Consider the following 25,275-nt stretch of genomic DNA (forward strand, 5'->3'; position numbering starts at 1 on the left):
TTCAAGCCCCATTCCTTATTCTAAAAAACCTTTTGGGGTTTTGGTAACAAGAAACAAGAAACTAAACAAGAACTTGCATTTTTAGGGTTAAGTTCTGTAGTGACTTACATATGGATGCTGGGTGTGGTTGCAGTCTTGTTGCATCTTCCCCAGCAATAGCCAGCATACTCACCCGTTAGGAAGACCCCTGGTTTTCTGCTGTAGAGCCTATGGGGTCAGGGCTAACCATACCACCTACTGATATGCAGTGTAGACGAATTTGTTCGAGCTCCTGGCAGTAATGTTTCAAGAACACTGTCTCTGATGCCCACCCTGTACTTTCAGAGACTTCTTCAAAAGAGACATTTCTGAAGAAGGCCAACGACGTGCTTGCTTTCCTAATATCATGTGACCTAGGAAAGGAGTGTGAGTCTGCCTTTTTAATGAGGGACACTAAAATTATTCCTAGCCCTGTAGAGAGAGTGGTTTACTCGTGATAGGGTGTAGGAAAATCGGACCTTCTGGGATGTTTGCTGTGACCTCTAGGTAAACCTTAAGTGCTTGAACTGGGCATAATGTTTTGTCTGCTAAAGTGAGTTTTCTTATAAGAATAGATTTCCTTCTTAAAGGATCCTCATTCTTGGCCAGGAATGATGGGCCAAGGGACAATAATAATTGATTATCAGCAGTTTGTGTGATATATTGTCCCAGTCTAAGACAGCCCAGTTCACTACAGTAATACGGGCTCCTGATGCTAATGCAATCAGGAAGATCGCCTTTTGTAGCATGTGGGTTGTGGTTATATTGGGTCCACTGAACTGAGGGGTAGATAGAAGTCTAAGTACCTTGTTAGGGACCAAATAATTGTAAGTCTTTCAGGATAATATTTAAAAAAACCATACATGAAGGTCTCGGCTCAGAAAGGAGGATGCATAAACAATTTTCCCTCTTAGTTTCTAGGGTAGAATAGCAGATGATAGTAGAATTGATCTTTTCGCCCGCTGTTGAAGTGATAGGAACCAATGCTTGTTTGGCCAATTTGGGGCTATTAACCCTTAAACGCCGAGCCTCTATTTAAAAAAGTGTCTGCCGTATGCTGGTGGCGTTCGGGAGTTAGCACCGAAGCTGAAAAATTTTTTTTTTCAAAAAATCACAGCACCCTTAGTTTTTAAGATTAAGAGTTCACTTTTGGCTCCTTTTTTTTGTCATTGTCTGAAGTTTAGTATGCAACCATCAGAAATGAAAAAAAATATCATTATCATATATAAATATTGAAATATATGACAGTGCAAAAAAAATTTCATATATAATTGTATACAAATCGCGCTACGAGCAAAACGGTGAAAGCTAATGAGTTATTATTTTTCATTTTCTTGTACACTAAATTGCAATGATTTTGGTATATAACAAATTGTAAAACGATCAAAGCGACACAGAGAAAATATTATCGCAAAATGATGCATGAATTCGTAACGCGCAGATGTAAAATAAAGTTTTTTTTCCAAAAGTCACCATAAATCGAAATATTGTGCTAGAGACTTCCCGTTTCTTGCAAAATCAAGGCAATTGATTGAATATTACTAGACTGTAAGTGTTTTAGCTTACAATTGCAGATTTTTACCATTTCGGTCGAGTTAAAGTTGACCGAAGGTCAAATTTTTTCTATTTATTGTGATTTACATGAAAATATTTCAAAACTGATAAAAGCTACAACCATGAGTTATTTTTTGTTGTATTCTACATGAAATTGCACACATTTTCATATATAAAACTTTATGTAATGGCTATTAGAAAAACGGTGCAAACATTACGACAAAATGGCGAAAGAATTTCTGAGATTTTCGGCCAAGTTCCGCACGGACGTAAGGAAAAAGTTTTTTTCAAAAATTCACCATAAATCAAAATATTGTGCTAGAGACTTCCAATTTGTTGCAAAATGAAGGTAAATGATTGAATATTACTAGAATGTAAGAGTTTTAGCTTACAATTGTGTTTTTCGACCATTTCGGTCGAGCCAAAGTTGACCGAAGGTTGAAATTTTGGCACATCGTGATTTATATGAAAATATTTCAAAACTGATAAAAGCTACAACCATGAATTATTTTTGTTGTATTCTACATGAAATTTTGCACATTTTCATATATAAAACTTTATGTAATGACTAATATAAAACAGTGCAAACATTATGACAAAGTGACGAAAGAATTTCTGAGATGTTCAGCCGAGTTACCGCTCGCAGACGTAAGGAAAAAGCTTTTTTTTTAAATTCACCATAAATCGAAATATTGTGCTAGACTTCCAATTTTTCTGCAAAATGAAGGTAAATGATTGAATATTACTAGAATGTAAGAGTTTTAGCTTACAATTGCCTTTTTGACCATTTCGGTCGAGTCAAAGTTGACTGAAGGTTGAAATTTTGGCACATCGTGATTTATATGAAAATCTTTCAAAACTGATAAATGCTACAACCATGGGTTGTTTTTTGTTGTATTTTACATGAAATTGCGCACATTTTCATATATGAAATGTTATGTAACGGCTAATATAAAATGGTGCAAAAATTACGACAAAATGACCAAAGAATTTCTGAAATTTTCGGCCAAGTTACCACGCGGACGTAAGGAAAAAGTTTTTTTCAAAATTCACCATAAATCAAAATATTGTGCTAGAGACTTCCAATTTGTTGCAAAATGAAGGTAAATGATTGAATATTACTAGAATGTAAGAGTTTTAGCTTACAATTGTGTTTTTCGTCCATTTCGGTCGAGTCAAAGTTGACCAAAGGTTGAAATTTTTTGTAGTCGACGTACGGTACGTCCACTCGTCACCCGATAGACAATTTTTGTCGACTTGCGATACGTCCAGTCGGCGTTTAAGGGTTAAGTAAGCTGTTCCTTTGAAAGTTAGGAGTTTGCTCAAAACCTTCGAAATCTGGAACAATGGAGAAAAAAGATATATTGTCCTCCACTTGTTCCAGTCTTGTAGGAAGGCATCTTTGCTACTGCTTGACTGTCCAAGTTTGGAGACATATACTGGGTGTTTGTGATTCTCGTATGTGGCGAACAGGTCCACTTCCAGTTGCGGAAGCATGTTGGCTATTGTTTGAAAAGAGTGGTTGTCCAACATCCACTCTGTTGAGGCTGTCTTTTCCCTTGATAGAGAGTCTGCTATTACGCTGAAAGACCCTGTGAGGTGAATTGCAGACAGGTGCCACTTCTTTACTTGTGCCATCTGAAGGATGGCTAGCATTACCATGTTGAGAGGAGGTGAATGTGATCCCGATCTCTTAATGCAGGACATTGCAGTTGTGTTGTCTAGAACCAACAGAATATGTCTCTTCTGGAGGTTTGAGTTTTCTGAGAGACACAAAAAGACAAGTTTTCTGAGAGACACAAAAAGACAGCCATCAGTTCCAGGAAATTGATATGACACTTCCTCAGAGTAGCTGACCATCTCCCTGCCACCTGATGATCCTCCCAATGTCCTCCCCATCCTGTCAACGAGGCATCTGTGTGTATTGTCACTCTTACAGATGGAGGAGTCAGGGTGACCTGTTTCCCCAGAGATTCCTTCCGGGTCCAAGGCTGAAGTATCTCCCCAACTTTCTGATTCTTTTGGTGAGATCGGTCTCGCATCTTTTTTCTTGCGTGCGATAGCCAAAATTTGTTCATGTTTTTCAACTGCAATCTGAGTATTGGATCTTACTGATGCAAACTGCAGCAGACCCCTCTTGCATTCTAACTGCTATCTGGAAACTCTGGGCTGTGCTAGGAATCTTTTGAGGCTTTTCCTTATTCTGTTCTGAGTTTTGATGGGGAGAGAGAACAGGCCCTAAAGTGTATCCCAACACAGACCCAGCCACTGAAAGTGTCTGCTGAGCGTGAGGTGGGATTTTTTCCAATTTGTTATAAAACCTTTTGACTGGAGTCTGTTGACCACTGCTCTTAGGTTTTTCAAGCACTCTTTTCTTGTGGACCCCCAGATGTCTTTGAAGCTGGTCCCGACCAAACAATTCCTCTTGATATCCCCCCTCTTCCTCTACCCTTTCCTTTGATAGGCATTCTGGGCACTGCTTTTCCTTTTCCTTTGTAAGATGGTTTTTGGACCTTGTGAAAAGGATGTCCTTGCTGATGTGGCTGTTGCTGTCCTTTTGAAGGGGGTTGTCCCTTGTGACCACCTACCTGTTTATGAGGTAAAGTTTTGGAGGTGACTGCAGCTTATGTGATCTTTGATCAAAGCGAGCCTTTTTTGAATTGGGTAAAGGGAAATTTTGTGTTTTTTGTCCTGAATTCTCCTTTTCCCAGAAGAGCATACACTACAATTTTGTTGGCGTGCTTGCTCATTGACTTGAGTTACAACAGCATCATCTTTAGGAAGTGACTTGTTGGAGCCTTCCAATGCTTCCATTTGCGGTTTTAAGCGCCAGTCTAAAAATTCATGGAGTGCTTCCAATAGGGTTCTCATAAGACTTTTAGCCTCAGCAGCAAAATATGTCCTGGAATCTTCTGGAAGCCTTTTGGTGGCATTTTCTAGCAAGGTGGAAGAGATTATGATACTAAGGAGAAGAGTCCTAGCATGGAATTCTGACAAAGCTGTCTCATCTAGGGGTCCCAAATTGCTGAGTAGCAACATCCAAGGGGAGCTTTTTCCTTTCAAAAGGGAGTTGAAGTGTTGCCCATTCCTTGGTGGCATTTTTCAAAACCGGGAAGACTGTGGCAAATGGTTTTAGTTCTGCCATTGGCTCCTGTTTTCTAGTTACTACATAATTATGAAAGTTTGTCTTTGCATGGTTAATTATTTTAAAGGTGAAGAGACAGAAGGCTGGGGGTACTTGGTGAGCAAGTTGGGTTTTATTGATATAGATCCACCTGCCATTGACCTAGTAAAGGGCGTCATCTATAGCTTTCAATGCTGTATTCCCACATAAGAGAACTGTTTCTTTTTGAGGTTTCTCCATGTGTGGCAAAGGTGGTATCAGGCACCATTCTGTATTAGGGAATGCTGCCCTGTCTCTAGACTCCACATGTACAACTTTGATCATGGTTTTTCTCTCTTTAATTAAGATACTTACCATCAGGAAAGAAAATACACATTGAAGCGTCTTGCTAAGGATTATCAGTATCATCAGGGGAGAATACTGGAGCCCATGTTATGTTCTGACCTGAAGCTTTATAGTCCAAACTGGCCGTTTTGTTGGCTCCCGTTGGAATTATAACCTTGGACCTTGTTTGGTCAGAGTTTGTTTCCACTCTCCACATTTTAATTGCAGGATGCAGTACTTTTACACTCTGGCGTGTACATCACTGACTTGATTTCTTTAATTTCCTGTTCGGAATCATGCAATATGTCCGTTATATATTGCCGTTCTGTGGCAAGGGCATCTTTGATATTAATTACTCATAATTTCCTTACAGAACTGATCAAATGCTGCAAACTGTGTATCCCTTTTGGGGAAGCTTGCATAATCTGACTGAGCATTCACAGCTGAACTGTGACTGCCTGTTACCCAGGGGGATGGGGTCCTGGGTGAGTTACTAAAGCCCTCCAAAAATGTAGTCATTTCAATTGGGGTTAAGTGAATCCCTGTATCCCTTTTGGGGGCAGGATCCTGATCAGCTCCTGAAAGTTGCATAGGGTACTGAATTCCAAAGTTGTGTCCCTGGTCCTTCTGGGTTCAGCAAGGTCATTTCAGTAGCAATATCAACTTCATTTGTAAGAAAATCACCTCCAAGAGGAACTTCCTCTATTTCCTCCGCAGGGGACTGATGTTGCTGGGTTTTGGCCCAAATATAGATCTTCTGAGAAGGGGTTAATATTTGCTGCCGTGTTCTGCCAGAAAGATTAATCTCCCCTTTCCTAAAGTCTAGGACCCATCATGACAGCTTAAAACGAGCCCTTTCGTCCTTAAAACTTGCTGCCAAGAGCACACTGCAAATCTCGCACATGTCTGGCGACCAAGCAAAATTTTCTTGTTTTTTACAAGGACTATGCTCATGGCAGGTGGAATGGGCAGTACCCACTAGCAAAAAGCGAACCGAGTAATTTGCTACGGAACACTTGAGCTGAGGGTCCTGCATAATGGTGGACCTGTAGTGAAAGAACCAAGTTGTTATTAGAAACTAATTAGTATAAGTTGTTTTTAATAATGGACACTTGTAAAACACTGTATTGTTAGCATATTACATCTTATAGGTTAGTTTGGTTACTAATGTGTAAATGTAATGCTGTACCTTTTATAAAATATCAAAGTTAACTTAAACCATTTTAGGTTTAGGTTGACTCTGACACCATATAAGGCTGTAATATTTAAACTGTTAGTCCTTTTGCAATAATATGTGAAATTTTAATTCTAAAATAAATTGTCATGCCATATAGACTAATCATCTATTAACTAATTTGTTTAATAACTAACCCAAGCTACTGTTTTATGTAGCTTAGGTTAATCTTTCTAGTATAATCTATGTTAATGTAGGCATAGAAGATGTCTTAGAGGATTCTCGCTTAACCTATTCTAAGCCGCTGCTTTTTCTAGGTTTATTTAAAAACCTAAGGATATAAGCTATAAAAAATTAATCCTCTGATCTGGTTTTTTGTCTTATGTAGCCGAGACTACCCTTTTGTCTGATACTCAGCCACACTGTTTCTAAATTAACAACAAGAATATTCCCTTAAAAAGGGATTTCTATCTAACCCTTAAACGCCAAGCTTCTATTTACGAAAGTGTCTGCCATATGCCAGCGGCGTTCAGGAGTTAGTGCCAAAGCGGAAAAAAAGTTTTTTTCAAAAAATCACAGCACGCTTAGTTTTTAAGATTAAGAGTTCATTTTTTGCTCCTTTTTTTGACATTGCCTGAAGTTTATTATGCAACCATCAGAAATGAAAAAAATATCATTATCATATATAAATATTGAAATATATGACCGCAAAAAAAAATTTCATATATAATTGTATACAAATCGTGCTGTGAGCAAAATGGTTAAAGCTAATGAGTTATTTTTTTCTTTGTATTGTACACTAAATTGCGATGATTTTGGTATATAACAAATTGTAAAATGATCAAAGCAACACAGAGAAAATATTATCACAAAATAATGCATGAATTCGTAACGCTCGTACAAAAGTTTTTTTAAAAAATTCACCATAAATCGAAATATTGTGCTAGAGACTTCGTGTTTCTTGCAAAATGAAGGAAATTGATTGAATATTACTACACTGCAAGTGTTTTAGTTTACAATTGCAGTTTTCGACCATTTTGGTAGAGTTAAAGTTGACCGAAGGTCAAATTTTTTCTATTTATCGTGATTTATATGAAAATATTTCAAAACTGATAAAAGCTACAACCATGAATTATTTTTTGTTGTATTCTACATGAAATTGCACACATTTTCATATATAAAACTTTATGTAACGACTAATATAAAACGGTGCAAACATTACGATAAAGTGATGAAAGAATTTCTGAGATGTTTGGACGAGTTACCGCGCGGACGTAAGGAAAAAGTTTTTTTCAAAATTTCACCATAAATCAAAATATTGTGCTAGAGACTTCCAATTTGTTGCAAAATGAAGGTAAATGATTGAATATTACTAGAATGTAAGAGTTTTAGCTTACAATTGCGTTTTTCAATCATTTCGGTCGAGTCAATTTTGACCAAAGGTTGAAATTTTTTGTAGTCGATGTATGGTACGCCCGCTCGTCACCCGACAGACAATTTTAGTCGACTTACAATACGTCCAGTCGGCGTTTAAGGGTTAATCTGGTTAGGCTATTGCCTGTTCTAGGTTTATATCACCTGTAAGGATATAGGCTTCATAAGACCTTACCAGTGTTATTGACCCTAGAACACTGTTTACATGTACCCCTAGGTTTATTTGTTCTTTCTTAGCCTAGTATAGGGTATTACCTAATCCAGATTTTTATAGATCACACCTAAATGTATAGGCTATGTAAAACCAGCAACTTACTAATATGTAAACCCATAGTTAGGCTACTAATTTTCTCTAACCAGGTTGGTGTTTGTATCCAATCTTAGGTTATTTGGTCTACTATACAAAATAGTAACCCAACAATGTATAATCTTATAGCAAGGCTATCACTTACTCTGATCTAGGATACTGCCTAATCTGGATTATTCAATTCACAAGGGTATGTTTACATAAAACACAATTGCCTTAGTATGTAGCCTTACGGCTAGGCTACCATCTCATCCGGCACAGGTTACTATTTTCATCTAGTCCTAGATTACATGGTCTAGGAACATGATTCTCCAATACTGGGATGTTTTGTAAAAGTTTATCACTTAACCTGATATATGTATAAGATACTTCCTAGTCCTGGATTATTTTAGATCATACTTAAATGCAGAGGCTATATAAAGGGAAATATTCAGTAGACTGTTTACCAAATTCTAGGGTCCTTGGTGTAAACTAGGCTGCTGCCTAGGACCATACAAGAATATGTCTTAAAAGGTTCTTACTTACCTTAAATTGGGTTACTACCTAATCCAGGTTAAATCGCCTTTAGGATATGTAGCCCTAGGTTATAGGCTACAGACAACATCTATTATAGTTAAATCATTCACACTGAATTTGTTAGGCTATCGTGCTTGGAAAACAAAGTCCAGTTTCTGGATTCCGTGCACAAAAACATTTGTTCCACAGTTTAAACTAAAAATTTTTAACTGGACCTTAAAAATAAGCACTTAACTTTGAAGTTTAGATGTTTCCATGATTCTTGCTGATGCAAAAATTTGAAATCAAGCGATTTTGTGAGGAGCACTGAAACGTCGTGCACATAGTTTCCAGTAGTAGAGGGTAATGGAGCTGGTCTTTTGCCTGCCCTAGTCATAAGCAGGATGGCAGATGAGCATGTGCATTAGTCACTTCCTGCAGTTTTTGACAAAGGAAAACCTGGGTTTAGCTTCGCTGAAGATAAGGGAAAATGTCCTCTTGTCTTTGAGTCCATTATACTCTATCACGTGTCATAGTGTTTTCATTACGACACAATACCTGGCTACAAGACCAGGCTGGAAAAATATTTCTTTGATACTAGCCTAGTCACCATGGAGAGCTGGCAGACCCTGGGGGGTAACTCCTTGAGGATGAAACAAGTGACTACGCTATCAAAGAAAGAAAATTATGAAAATCTAAGACTACTGGAAAAGCATAGCAAGAACGCTTTAAAAAATTAAAAAAACTGTAAATTACCTGAAAGGGTGCTTATAATATAATCCATACAAGGCATACAGAGAACCAATTCTGGATTTGGTGCTATGAGGAGGCATAATAAACCTCTTTGTAAGAAAAGCAACTTCTTCTGAAAACTCCAGCAACTCCTTGAAATTTTGGCGCCCCCTGAAAAAAAAAAAAGCTTGATAAATGACAGCTGCAAAGGATATTATATAATCAAATGTCTGAAACTTCACTAGCAACCCTATTGCCAACTGTAACTACAGCCAAGATAAAGGTGACATATTTGCCACACAAGAGTTAACTAGTCTAATAATTACACATCAATCATCTGGAGCATTACATTAATAATAATGTAATACAGTCGACCCCAGTATTCACGGGGATGCGTACCATAACACCCCCCCAAATAGCTAAAATCCGTGAATACTTGAAACCACTCTAAAAACACTTATAACTGCCTATTTTGATAGTTCAAATGCCAATAAACCCCTCAAAAATGCTTATACCTGAGTATTTTAATAGTTTTATCACAAAAAATGCATTTAGTCATGAAAATATGAAAATACAGTAATTAGCGAACATTTCCCTATGAAAAATACCAGGAATAGGCAAATTTCCTGCGAATAATGTGTATATACATTCCACAGAAAAATCAGCGAATAGGTGAAGCCACGAATCCGGAACCACGAATAAGCAGGGGTCCACTGTACACTTACATTACTGAAGTCATCCTACTTTCTCAATGGTTTCTTTGCATTTAGTCTACAATTTTCAAGCTGTTCCATTTAAAAGTTATCCTTCGATTATTCAGATTAATAAAATCAAGGTCCTTCTGAATATTGAAAATTTCCAGATATGGTGAAAAAACATTCTATGAATGTAAGCCAGATAAATTTTACCCTACTTCCCCTCGTCACTACACAGTACCTTATGCACTACATATGCTTATAAAAAATAAACCTACAGTATTGTGTACAGTAGATATAAAACCATATATTCCCACCTTTTATTCCCCTATTTTTAATGACATATGTACTGTATATACTTACAAATGCACAATACAGTATGAATTGTACATACAGTAAACTACCATACTGTACGGATGTAAAACAAAGTTCATACTTTCCTTTTTCCAGTCCATCTCTTCACATACTGTAAAATATATACAGTAAATGCAAAACACTTAACAGTACTATATACACAAAACAAAACTCTTTCTCTCTCCTACTTGTGAGCAATGCCAAAACTGCATACATGAGTTAGAATTTTCAAAAACATGTAATGAGGATTTACAAGTTCTCCCCCTCCTCCATCACTCTCTTGTTTCTTGACAAAGTCATGTACTAGTGGCAAACTAATCAGAAGAGGCACTGAGATGTGTAGAGAGTCTTCAAGAGGAAGAGGAGGCACATCAGACTCCTGGTCTATAGAACCTGGCAAGAAGTGTTTGCTTGTGTTTCCAAGCTGAATGACCAACTTACTGAAGTGGACGGTGATGGGCTTGGGTACATGGGGGTTGAGTGCCTGAAGATGCTGTCAAGGGTATCCTGACAAAGAGAACAATGATTCACAGTCATCAAACTCCACATTTCATATGAACCATCAACAAACTCTAAGGCCTTGGGAAAACAGCTACAGTCAAGATCATCAGAATATCCTTCTAGCCTGGGGTTGGGTGTGTAGCAAACTCGTCATTAATGTCGTCATCATCTTTAAGGGTTTCCTCCTCCACCTCCCCAGAAGCAATTACAGCAGCTATCTTGCTGTTGGTCAACAGCTGGAAGCCAGGATCACCACTATTGTCATCCAGCCACTCTCATATGTCATCACCTCCCTTCACGAGAAGGGCACGAAAGGCACTGACACTAAAACCTTGGAAGTCAATTAGGTCTTCTGCTCCCCACAGGTTATGGTTCAAAGTGTGCTCCAAGGTCTGCACAGTGACACCTTTCCAAACACCTGCAAAATTGTAGATGGCAGACTTCGGTGAATACCTTCAAAGATTCTCCAGAATCCAAGCTTTGCTCCTCCTCCTCCTTGTCTTTGAACATTACCATCACCTCCTCCAGCACAGTCATTTTTTTCACAAAAATAACACCTTGGTCCATCAGTTGTATGAGCATATTAGATGCCAAAAACAAGACCCTAATATGACCTTCATCACCAAATAACTTCGCTGTGGTAAGATACACATGTGCACTGTGCACGAGAAGCAAAGCCTTCACCTGATGTTTAGAAATATCAAGGTCATGTGTCCGATGATGAATAACCTCAGTAAAAAGTGCTTGTGGAACCAATCAGAAATGATCTTGAAGCTGAACCAAGCCTTCGCTGAATAATATCAAATCACTAAGAGACTATCCACCAACCCACGCAGGACATGGGGTTGCTTCGCTTGTCCCTACCTCTGGTTTGTAACTATGCCCACTGGAAGCATTTGCACAAAACAAAGCTAGCACACATTGTTTGGAAAGCTTCTGACTGGGTAAATTCTTTTCCTTCTTGTTAGCCAATCAGTTAGTGGGCACGAAGTGATAAAATAGACTTTTCATCAGCACAGTAGGTTTGATTAAAAAAGGAATGAATTTTTTTCCATCAAGTCTTTGACCACCTGAAAAAAATTCCTCTACGGTAAACCCCCGTACTTGTGGGGGATATGTACCAGACACCCCCACAAATAGTTAAAATCCGCAAACAGTTAACATCACCCTCTAAAAATGCTTACAACTGCCTATCTCGAAAGTTCAAATACCAAATTTATACTTAAAGTATCATACTATATCAAATATACCTTAAATTATTATCTTATTACTTTATTAATATTTGAAATTATATTATTAATACCATTTCAAAGTCATCTTAAACATTACTACCCTTAAAATATATATACAGTACATACATACTTCTAACCCTTCCAGCCAACAGAAAGATAGAGTTACCACTAATTTATATTCAGCCAGCACACGCAAAAGAGGGAGAGAGAGAGAGTCTCATATATTACTATATATTTATTTGGACTAATTTTGTGGAATCTTCCACTTTTTGTAAAATTTATTGGACCTGATATATAGGAAAAGATATCATAGCTGGGGATTGGGTTTATATCTGAAGCTACATAGTGGGAACTGTGGTAGGACCATCAACTACCCGATAATGTTCGGACCTGAACGATATCAGATTGATATCTCAAAGGCGGAACTATTCTGCAGGGCTGGACCACGGATTCCAGGGGACTCTGGTTCTAGGGATAGGACGCTCAGGCATTCTAGCTGGTCTGCCCAAAATATGATTAGGGTGGGGATGATAGTATTCTCGTAATGCCTTTGGTCCTAGCAAGCGGGTCTAGCTTACACTTGGGCCACTCTAATCATGTTGTGCCATCCCCTGTGGGGTAGGGTAGGGACAGAGACATTTGGGAGTCAGCTCTCACTTGTGCCATTGGTGGAAGAATAAACTTCATGAAAGGCTAATGATATCTTGTTGAAGTTTTTAGGTCTAATTTTTTTTTTTTTTTACCTCAAATCTTTATGACAAGTAAAAATAAAGATTTGAGTACCCCTGGGCCCTTTGAAAGTAAGACCATACATTCCAAAGCCACTCCAGTGTCAAAATTGTAGTAAATATGGACATGCGAAAAAATGTTGTCGAAATAAACCTGTGTGCGCGTATCATGGATCTGAAGAATGTGTCACACAATGGAAGTGCAGTAAACCAAAGCGTACAAACTGTGGGCAAGACCATCACGCAATGTCCAAAAAATGTATGTGCTATATATACAATACAGAGTTAAAAATATAACAAGAAAGAACTGGAATGTCTGTAAAAGAAGCTAAATTAGAATTGAAAGTGAGAGGAATTCAAGATCTGTCTAAGAAACATACATACTCTTCAATAACAAGAACCAATAATGAAACAAAAATGCACACAGATAGAAATAATGGAGCACAGAAAAGTAAATCCCAAGAAGAAATTAATGCTTTATAAATAAAAACTAAAATGGTAAAGAATAAAGAAACAGGTACCAATAGGAGGGATAATATTTTAACCAATTCATTTGAGATATTAATGCAAATAAAAACACAGGAGGGTGCTACTACAGTAAACTCCCCATATTCGCGTTCTCACGATTCGTGGACTCACGTATTCCCGGATTTCTCTGTGGAACGTATCTACCCATTATTCATGGAAAATTCGCCCATTCGCAGTTTTTTTCACTGAGAAATATTTACTAATTACAGGTTGACCATCACTAATCCAGGGTCATTGGGACCTGGAGGGTGCCGGATTAGCCATTTTGCTGGATTAGCCATTTATTAGGCTAGAATACATGAAACCCAGCAGCTAAGCATCTCATCTTAGAATTAAAATATCCCATAAATCAGTACAAGTTGGTTAATAAAGAAAAGACAATTATCAAATACAGGTAGTGCTCGAATTACAATATTTCGAGTTTACGATGGGGTTAGCAATTAATACCGATACGAAAATATTTAGTAAATATTTTTAGATTTCGCGCAGGCGCAGGCAGCGAGAGAGACCAACTTACAATAGACCAACTTCTTTTCCTCCATCTCTTTATTCCATCTGCTAGTTAAAAAAGCAAAAGAGAATGATAAAAGTATTGTCAGTAACGTTATACTCTTGCGTAAATGCGACAGCCATAAACAACTGAACGGGAAACTGTTGTTTGCTACTAATCGTATCGGATAACAACTGTTTTGCTTGTATTTCAACCATCGTACGGTGAAACAATTACTGTTGTTATGTTACAAATGACGTTAAGTACTGTACAATAGGACTGATATATTTTTTACACTATACCCATATTCGCTTTGGAGAAAAGATCGGCAAGGAAATATACTGCTTCAGTAACTTTAAGCTGCAAGTTGTAGCTGAAGCTGAGAAAACAATGTTCAAGCTGCTAATGACTATAAATTATCGTGCATCGGCAACATGGATGAAACTCGACCGTAAATAAAATTGGAGACAATGTATTTTAAAAATACTGGGCATGAAAGAATACAAATTACTGCTGTTTTCACGCCGATAAAAGATAAATACGTAAAGCTCGTATTATGATGAAATCAAGAGAAAACAGCGAACGGCATCTTGATTTTTTTTACACAAAACAAACATGCCCCTAAAACGGCCAGCCGTGATTCCCGCGAACGTCATATATTAACGAAAAAAATAGCTAAATTAATTTCACAATGAGACGTATTTAAGTTATATTTCAACTTAAAAACACTTCGTATGACGAAAAATATCCTTGTCCCAAATAAATAAAGTATCTATATTCATTTACGCTTACTAGAAGCAAGAAAAACGCACTGAACTGAGTTAAATGCGGCGAAATAAACACCGCGTTATCGATTCCAAAACAAAACATTGATCGCGATTTATAATACAAAAGCAATATGAGAATATACGCAATTGGATACAATGCAGTAGTAAAGCATAACTTTTTAAAAGATCCATGAAAAAGATGCACATTCATTATGTTGATGTTTGTATAATGCTGTTAATATGTGAATAGAGTTCAGTATAATGTAGGCTAGGCTACCATATATTTAGCCTATACGATATACCTTAGTGTAGGGCAAAAGACAATAATAAATGTAAAAAATGGAACAGCAAAAGCATGCTTGCGTTTACAAACACCTCCAGTTTGTCGATGCAGCACACAGCGCCACCAAATTGAAGCTGCCGGCGAGCGAGTTAGCGCAGCGACCCGGGAAATTTGAAAATTAATGCGGAAACATTAGAAATAACTCTAGCCGAAATTTGTGGCGGATTACTGATTGTTCTGGACTACTGATTGCCGGATTAGTGATGGTCAACCTGTACTGTATTTTCATATCATTTTCATGACTAAATGCACTTTTTGTGATAAAACTATTAAAATACTCAGGTATAAGCATTTTTAGAGGGTTTTTCTTGTGTTTAAACTATCAAAATAGGCAGTTCTAAGTGTTTTTAGAGGGGTTTTAAATATTTGCAGATTTTAGCTATTCGCGGGGGGGGGTACACATCCCCTGCGAATACGGGGGGTTTACTGTACAGTAGTAACGGGAAGATCGTGATGGACTGGAAATTAAAGATAAAAAATGGCCTTAGGGGAGAACACCACCCAAAACAAGGAAATCAATTATTACTAGAGAAACATTGGTTAAACAAAAGATAAAGGATATGAAAAAAAGAACAAAAACAAGCTAAGAATATACCTTTGTCTTCTAAAATACCAGTTAAACCTAAGAAGACAGATATCCAAAACACTGAAGAAGTGAAAGAGAAGTGTACCATAGATAACAATGATTATGTCAAGGGAGAAGAGATTACTCCATCTCCAGTAATTGGTACAAGAACAAATGAAAAAAGAAATATACAAGATAATACTTGTGGATGTACTGATTGTTTCATTAAATCATGCAATAATAAAAAAAACATAACAAAAGATGGCTTAACAAACATCATGAGAAATTTTATGAAACGTAGAAGAAAAGAAACCACGGATTTGAGTACCCATGAAGGTTGCATGTGCATCAAGCACTTAGTACAGTATATTATCAAGAAAAACAAATGAATGTCATGAGTAAATTATTAGAAAAAATCCAAGTTGATAATACAAAAAAAGAAAGTAAAACTTGACCGCTATAACATGACATTTTCAATAGCTATGTTATACAATGGAATGTAAATGGTCTACAGACCACATTACACTTATGAGAAATACAAAGATTACTAAAAGAATACGAACCAATGATATTATGTTTACAACATGTCAACAAAACAATATGAATAATAGGTAAATATACCTTAGCATCTACATCTAGAGAGGAAGAAGGAAATTTAGGTACTACTATGTATGTACATAACAAAGTCTGTTACGACAAAGTACCTGTAAACTTTACTGATCTGCAAATATCAAGTATTAGAATTCATATAAAAAACAATAACTATGTAATTTATAATTTATACAACCAACCCAATAAAAATTACAACACTGATAAACTTGAATAATTATTTAATACTGCCAAAGAACCTACATTAGTATTAGGTGATTTTATTGCTCACAACCCAATATGGAACTGCAATTATACAACCTCAAATAGAGCAGGAAGTAAAATAGAAAAACAACATGTGCTGTATAAATGATAATGAAATCAGCACATACTTTTAAAAACACATGGAACGTTTTCTTCAGTAGACTTAACTCTATGTACAACAAGCATAGCAGACAGATTGGATTGGAATACAGTTGATGACTTGCACACCAGTGATCATTTCCCAATATTAATTTCATTATTACAAAATAATCCCACCAAGCATGTCCCTCAATATAACATTCATAAAGCAGACTGGGAGCCATATGAATTCCACACTAGGAATATCCCACTATTTGAATATTTAATTGACCATAATGAAACTACTAAGTTTCTTGTTGATTTCATTAAAAATGCTGCTGATAAAGCAATGCCAAAATCCAAATATCATCCAACAAAACACAAAGTCCCATGGTGGTCTGAAAAACTAACAGAATTAATAAAAATAAAATGCCAAATTGGAAGATGATTAGATAATCTGAATAGAAAGTTTGATAAAATAAATAAAACATTACCAGTATTACAGGAAATTTACAAAAGCTGGCTATATTATCATTAGAAATTGATACACTAAAACCTCTATAGTACAAAATATCTGCAAAATTTAAAAGAGAAGTAATTCAAGGAAGAATCATTTCATGGAGGAAATATGTCAGATCTCTCTAATAATACTCCCATACAAAAAATATGGGAAAAATTCAGGAAAATAAATGGTACCCATGTTAAACCACCTAGACATGCCGTAATAAAAGATGGGAAAAGAATGAAATAAGTAATGTAATAGGAGAAAATTGATCCTAAAGAAATTTCCGCACAAAGTAATGTAATATAAATTTTGAAACAAAGAAGATAGAAAATTCAGTTGAACAGCAATAAAAGACACTATTTTGACATTTCCCAGTTTTAAAACTACAATTTGGGTCAAAACTGGGAAAGATCTAAACAATTACAGACCAATTTATTTAACAAGTTGTTTATGTCAAATTACTAGAAAAATGGTAAATGCTCGACTAACATAGCACATTTGAGAAAATAAAGTTTGACTCTCACTCAATTTGGGTCACAGTCTAACAGATCTACATTCGATTCTCTGTCTAACTTGGAAGACCACATATGAAGAGGATTTGAACAAAAACAAATTACTATAGCCATCTTTTTTGACACTGAAAAGGTTTTCATTATTGAGGATCATGGAAACATAAAAATAGCAAGATAAGTGCTTGATATTAAATTGTACCTAAAGTTTTAGTTTTAAACTTTTGGAATTGGTAATTTAGTTGTAAAAGCCGGAACCCGGCTCGTTGGTTGCTACCTAGTTTCGTAAAGTGTTGATTGCTACCTAGTTTTGTAAAGTGAAAATTGTTTTAAATTCTAACTAAATGTTTTAACTAAAAGAAATGTTCCACAACTTATCATTAATATTGAAAATCCTTTCAGATTATGTAATGTCTACAATAATCTAGGCAGTAAGTGAGAATAATTTAGTCTAGATTAATAGTGGATGTTGTCTATAGCCTATGTCCAAGGATTACATACCATTAAGTGGCCCAGCTTAACCGATGACCCTAGGATCAAATAATAACAATATCTTGGCAAAATAAATCAACAGCCTAACAATAAGGCTACATATTAGTATAAATTTTTTCCTTTTATATAAGCCTGTGCATTTACACATGAGTTAAATAATCCAGGACTAGCCTAAGGCATTACTTTATATCAAGTTAAGTGATAACTTTTTATGAAACATCCAATTTTTGGACTAAATTGTTAGCCTAGACCATCTAACCTAGGACTAGATGAAATATTAATCTGTGCTGGATAAGATGGCAACCTAGCCTACAAAGGTAGGCTAATTGTGTTTTATGTAACCCATACCCTTAAGTGTGAATTAAATAATCCAGATTAGGCAGTAGCCTAGATTAGAGTAAGTTATAGCCTGGCTTTAAAGTTACACATTAATGAGTTACTGTTTTATATAGTATACCAAATAGCCTAGGATTGGATATAAACAACAAACTGGGTTAGACAAAAAATAGTAGAGGTTACATATCAGTAAGTTCTGTTTTTATACAGCCTAGCCTATATATTTAAGAGTGATCTATAATGATCTGGATTTGGCAATACCCTATACTAGGTTAAGAAAGAACAAATAAGCCTAGGATTATACATAAAAAGTATCCTAAGCTCATGAAATAACCTAGTTTTTTCGACTTGGTAGCATGTCTGTAAGGCTACATACTAGCAGGATCTCATGTAGCCTTTATCCTTAAAGGTGATAAAAACCTAGAATAGGCAGTAGCCTAACCAGATTAAGTAGGAACCCCTTTTTAAGGAATATCCTACTATTAGCCTCAAACAGTGATGGCTGAATATCAGATAAAAAGGTAGTCTCTGCCACATAAAACAGAAAACCAGATTATAAGGGGATTATTTTCTTTATAGTTTATATCCTTCAGTTTTAAATAAACCTAGAATAGGTTACGCAAGAACCTTCTAAGAAATCATCTATTCTTAGCTTAACGTAGATTATACTAGAAGCATTAACCTAAGCTTTATAAAACAGTAGCTTGGGTTAGTTAAACAAATTAGTTCATAGCAGTTAAGTCTGAATGGCATGCAACTGGAATTAAAAATTTCACTTGCCCACTGCAAAAGGACTAACAGTGTATAAGTAATACACCCATATACAGGCATGAAAACTAACCTAAGCCTTAAAGGGTTTAAGTTAACATAGATATTTAATTAAATGCACACTTAAAAACAATAAATACTAACTAGCTGCTAATAATAACTTGCTTTATATCACTACAGGGGCACCATTAGGCAGGATCCTCAGTTCTTCAAGTGTTCCATAGCAAATTGCTCAGTTCACTTTTTGCCAGTGGGTACAGCCCATAACACCTGCCATGAGCATAGTCCTTGTTTAAAAAAAAAAAAAAAAAAAAAAAAAAAAAAAAAAAAAAGCTTGGTTGCCAGATGTGGATTTGTAGTATGCTCCTGGCAGCAAGTTTTAACGACGAAACAGCTCCTTTTAAGCTGTCTCAATGGGTCCTAGGGTTCAGTAGGGGCGAGGAAGGGGGAAATTATATCTTTCCAGCTGCAGATATTTAAAACTTTCTCTGAACAACATCAATGTTTGGGCCAAAACCCAGTAACATCAGTCCCCAATACCTCCAGGTTAACCCCGCAGAGGAAATAGAGGAATCTTTACATGGCGTTGAAATTCTTATTAAAGAATATGAAGTGGACATTGCCATTGAAATGGCCCTGCTAAACCCAGAAGGCTCAGGGACACAAGTTTTAACCAAAAGGGATACTGGGATCCACCTAACTCAGACTGAAATGACTACATTTTCAGAGGGATATAGTACTTGCCCAGGACTTCAGCCCCTTGATTAACTGGCAGTTACAGTTCAGTTGTTGAAGCTCAGTTGGATTGTGCAAGCTCCCACAAAAGGGATACACAGTTTAGGGCAAGCTCCCCAAAAGGGATAACAGTTTGCGGCATTTGATAATTTCCATAAGGAAATTGAGTACCATCAAAGATGCCCTTGCCACAGAATAGCAATATATAAGGGACATGAAGCATGATTCCAGAAAGGAAAGTAAGTTAGTCATGTACACCCCAAAGTGTAAAAGTACTGTACTACATCCTGTAACCCAAAAGTGAGTGTGGATACAAATGCTGCCCAAACAAGGTCTGTTACAATTCTGACTGGAAACCAGGGTTGGCCATTTTAACCAAATGGTTTAAACCAGTAAAAAAAAACCATGGTTTTTTTGGTTTTCATATTTTTTTTTAAGTTTTTAATTTTTTTCTTTGGTTTTTTATTTTCTTTAGGTCCTCATGCTTCCTCCACAACTTTTTTGAGATATTAATTTTTTGGTGCTTAACATAATGTTTAACTTACTAGTACATTCAAAGTCATATCTTAGAACATATCATTTGTGTTACAAAACCACACATGACATAAGAAGTAATTGAACATATTAATACTAGTGGTAAACCTCACATATTTTAAAAGAAATTGGTAAATAATTTGATTTTTTTAATGCAAAAGAGGTACTGTATATATAAACAAAAATAGAATATGAACCAAATAAACAAAAAATTTACAAAAATAAGTACCATTTGGTGATTGATATCAAATAAACAAAAAATGCACAAAAATAAATACCATTTACTGAAGTATTTCATATAACCAAAGATTCTGACTTGTAACTAAAGTGTTCTAATTTCTACGAGATATGGAGATAAATGATAATGGAAAAAAGATAATGGAAACTATAGTTTTTTTTTTTAATACTTACAATGTATGGATAATGGTATGTCAAACACATATAGGCACACAGATTTGTGTGAATATCATCTAAATATCTTTAGTTTTATACTGGGTAATACAAGAATTAATTTAATTAAACTAGAAAAAAACATATTCCATGGTTTAAACCCAAAAAACCATGGTTTAATAAAAAAAAAAAACCATTGGTTTTTATTTTTTTTTTAAACCATTGGTTTTTGCCAATCCTGCTGGAAACAACAAAAGGGTCAGTTCAGAATACAGAACTTCAGATCAAAAGATAATAGGGGCTCCAATACTCACCCCTGATGATACTGATAAAATCCTTGGCGAGACGCCTCATGCATTTTCTCTCCCAATGGCAAGTGTGTAATTAATGAAAGAAAAACTATGATCAAACTTGTACATGTAGAATTTACAAAAAGCAGCATTCCCTAATAAAGAATGGCACCCGGTACCATCTTCACCAGGCATGGAGAAACCACTAACAGAAACTGTTTTCTTACCTGTGCCTACAGCATTAAAAGCTATAGAAATCACCCTTTACCAGGTCACTGAAAAATGGATCTCTACTTTCATTTTGAATAAGACCCAAGTTGCTCACCAAGTAGCCCCAGCCTTCTGTCCGTTCACTTTCAAAAATATTAATCATGTGAAGACAGATTTTTAGAATTTGTAGTGACCAAAAACAAGAGACAATGGCAGAATTAAAATCATCTGCCACGGTCATTCCAGTTTCAGGAAATTCCACCAAGGAATGGGCAAATCACTCTTTACCAGGTCAACGAAAAATGGCTCTCTACTTCCATTTTGAATAAGACCCAAGTTGCTCATCAAGTAGCCCCAGCCTTCTGTCCCTTCACTTTCAAAATAATTAACCATGTGAAGACAGATTTTCAGAATTAGTAGTGACTAAAAACAAGAGACAATGGCAGAATTAAAACCATCTGCCACAGTCATCCCAGTTTCGGGAAATTCCACCAAGGAATGGGCAACGCTGCAACTCCCTTTTGAAAGGGAAAAGCTTCCTTTAGATATAGCTACTCAGCAGTTTGCGACCCCTATGAGAAGACTCTCAGAGGGGACATCCTTGTCAGAATTTTAAGCTAGGCTCTGACTCCTTAGTATTACAACCACACCACCTTGCTGGAAGTTGCCACCTAAGGCTTCCAGAAGATCCCAGGATAATTTTTGCTGTTAAGGCCAAAAGTCTTTTGAGAACCCGATGGGAAGCACTTTGTGACTTCCTAGAATGGTGCATAAAAGCACAAATGGACCTGCTTGAGGAGTCTGTTGTGGCTCAACTCAACGAGCATGCCCACCAACAGAATTGTACAGTGTACACTCTTCTGGGGAAAGGGGAATTCAGGAAACATAGAACCTAAAATTTCCCTTTACCCAACCCCAAAAAAGGCTCACTTTGATCAAAGATCATATAAGCCTTCAGTCAGCCCCAAAAGTTTTCCTCAAAAGACAGGTAGGTGGTCAGAAGGGACAATTCCCTATAAAGGGACAACAACAACAGCAAGGACATCCTTTTCACAGGGTCCAAGGGAGGAAAAAAGAAAAGCAACACCTGGAATGTCTATCAAAGGTGAAAGCAGAGGAGGAGGAGATTCCAAGAGGAATTGTATGGTTGGGGGTTGGCTTCTAAGACATCACAGACAATGGTGAAGTTTTCCCCTGTGGGGGGACAGAATTATTTATATGTGCAGAAAGGCCCTGTTAATGGGGCCCATAGAGAAACATGCATATATTTGCCACCAAGTACATCTCTTCAGTGTCCTCAAAAAGGATTCCTCCAAAAGAAGAGTGATCTTCAACCAATCAACACTGAACAAGCACACTGTTTGCCAAAAGTTTTGGATAATTACCGTTGACTATGTACATTGAATCATTCCAAAAGGGACTTAGATAGTTTCCACAGATCTGAAAGATATGCATACTGGCACATCCCTATAGCCGCTCCCTTCCGCCCCTTCCTAAGGTTCTGGATAGGGAAAGATACGTACAGATTCAAAGTCATGCCCTTTGGGCTAAACATTGCCTTAGGATTATTTTACAAAATTAGCAATGGTATTTGTTTGAGAACTCAAACAAAAGGGAATACAACTAATAGCCTACCTAGACAACTGGTTGATCTGGGGGCCCACAAGAAAAGTGTGCTTGAAAAACCTAAGAGCAATGGTAAACAGACTACAGTCAAAAGGTTTTATAATAAATTTGAAAACATCTAAGCTCATGCCCAGCAGACACTTGCAGTGGTTGGGACTGTGTTGGGATACTGTTCATGGCCTCTTGTCTCTCCCATCATACTCAAAACAGAATAAGGCAAGTCCTCAAAAGGTTCCGTGCACAGCCCAGAGTTTCCAGATGGCAATCAGAACATATAATGGGCCTGCTGCAATTCACATCAGTAATAGATCCAATACTTAGATTGCTACTAAAAATGTGAACAAATTCTGGCTATCGCATGCAAGAAAAAAAATGCTAGACTGACCTTATCAAAAGATTTTAAAAAGTTCGGGAGATACTTCAGCCTTGGATCCGGAAGGAGTCTCAGGCAAACAGGTCACCCTGACTCCTCCGTCTGTATGAGTGACAATACACACAGATGCCTCGTTGACAGGTTGGGAGGACATTGGGAGGATCGTCAGGTGGAAGGGAGGTGATCAGCTACTCTGAGGAATTCTTATATCAATTTCCTGGAGCTGATGGCTGTCTTTTTGTCTCTCAAAATACTCACACCTCCAGAAGAGAGAGACAACATAACTACAATATCCTACATCAAGAGGTCGGGATCATGTTCAAGTCCTCTCAATATGGTACGGTTACCAATCCTTCAGATGGCTCAAGCAAAGAAGTGGCACATGTCTGCAATTCACCTCACAGCGGGTCTCAATGTAATAGCAGACTCTCTATCAAGGAAAATGACAGCCTCAACAGAGTGGATGTTGGACAACCACTCATTTCAAACAATAGCCAGCATGCTTCCACAACCGAAGTGAACCTGTTCGCCATGTACTAAAATCACAAACTCCTAATGTATGTGTCTCCAAACCTGGACAGTCAACCAACAGCAAGAGATGCCTTCCTAAGACTGAGACAAGGGGAGGACAATATCTTTCTCCTCCACTGTCCCAGATTTCGAAGGTTTTGAGCAAAATTCTAACCTTCACAGGAACAGTTTACTTAATAGCCCAAATTGGCCAAACAGGCATTGGTTCCTATTACTTCAACAACGGACGAAAAGATCAATTCCACTATCGTCCGCTGTTCTATTTCAGACAGTAGGAGGGGAAGTAGTTTGCACATCTTCCTTTCTGAGCCAAGACCTTCATGTATGGATTTTTAAAAAAATATCTATCGTGAAAATTACTAACTCAACGTTGCTAGGTACCTAGTACAAAAATTACCGACATCATCTATCCAGCAATACCAGTCCGTATGGAAGATATCATTAGATTATATCCATACTGAGAGCCCTGTTGAGATTTCTATTGAAACACTTTTTATTTTTCTTATATACCCTTTTGACAACAAATGCCTTGCGGTTACAACAGTCATGGCATACAAGGCCGCATTAACGGAACCCTTGCTTTATGGATTCAGGATTGACTCCAGTATAGAAGTTGTCATTTCCCTTCTGCAGTCTTTTGCACTACAAAGGCCCACTCCCGAAAGGCTTCCAATTACTTGGTCCCTAAACAAGGTGCTTAGACTTCTATTAACTCCTCAATTCAGTGGACCCAGTACAACCACGATGCACATGCTACAAAAGGCGATCTTCTTGACTGCATTAGCATCAGAAGCTTGCTTTAGTGAACTGGGCTCTCTTAGATGGGGACGATGCATCACGCAAACAGCTGACCATCAATTATTATTGTCCCCTGGCCCATCATTCCTGACCAAGAATAAGGATCCTTTAAAAAAGAAATCTATTCTTATAAGAAAACTCAATTTAGCAAACGAGGCATTATGCCTGATTCAGGCACTTACACTTAAGGCTTACCTAGAAGTCATGGCAAACATCCCAGAGGGCCCTATTTTCCTACACCCTAGCACAAACTAACCACTCTCCCTACAAGGGCTGAGAATGATTGTAGTGTTTCTCATTAAAAAGGCAAATCTGCACTCCTTTCCTAGGTCACATGATGATAGGAAAGTAAGTACGTTGTTGGCCATCTTCAGAAATGTCTCTTTTGAAGAAGTCTCCGAATGTACAGGGTGGTCATCATTTAAATTATTGCCACATGCTCAAACAAATTCAACTACACTGTGTATCAGTACGTGGCGTGGTTAGTCTTAACCCCTAGGTACTACGGCAGAAAACCCGGGGTCTTATCGACGGTGAGTGTGCTAACTATCGCTGGGAGAAGGGCGATAGTACTGCAACCAAACCCAGCGTGCTTAGGTGAGCCACTGTAGAACTACAGCCTAAAACGTAAGCTCATGTATAGTTTCTTGTTCCTTGGTACCAAACCTGAAGAGTATTTGGAATAAAGAATGGGACTTGAAATCTGTGGCTTGACCAGAAATGTTTTGTCCTTTGGGGTGTTGGGATTAAAAATTGAGAGCTTACACCTTTTTTGCCACCTGTCAATTTCTTTGTAAAGCTCCTTAAGGACAAAACAAGCGACTACGCTATCAAAAAAAGGTTTTGATGTAGGAAAAACCTATTTTTGGTAGTTGCTGTTGAG

At 37.1% G+C, this 25,275-nt stretch overlaps 1 protein-coding gene across 4 annotated transcripts in view; it reads right to left on the reverse strand.

Moving 5' to 3' along the window:
• LOC136847442 (uncharacterized) overlaps positions 1-25,275 on the reverse strand; it is a 210,378-nt gene that overhangs the window by 78,725 nt on the left and 106,378 nt on the right. For all 4 annotated transcript variants that reach the window (XM_067119143.1, XM_067119139.1, XM_067119141.1 and 1 more), the window contains exon 5: positions 9,187-9,333. In XM_067119143.1, coding sequence (XP_066975244.1) covers positions 9,187-9,333 — 147 coding nt within the window. The remainder of the gene's footprint in view (positions 1-9,186; positions 9,334-25,275) is intronic.

This window comes from Macrobrachium rosenbergii, chromosome 16 (genome assembly GCF_040412425.1).
Source record: "Macrobrachium rosenbergii isolate ZJJX-2024 chromosome 16, ASM4041242v1, whole genome shotgun sequence".
Taxonomy (NCBI): domain Eukaryota; kingdom Metazoa; phylum Arthropoda; class Malacostraca; order Decapoda; family Palaemonidae; genus Macrobrachium; species Macrobrachium rosenbergii.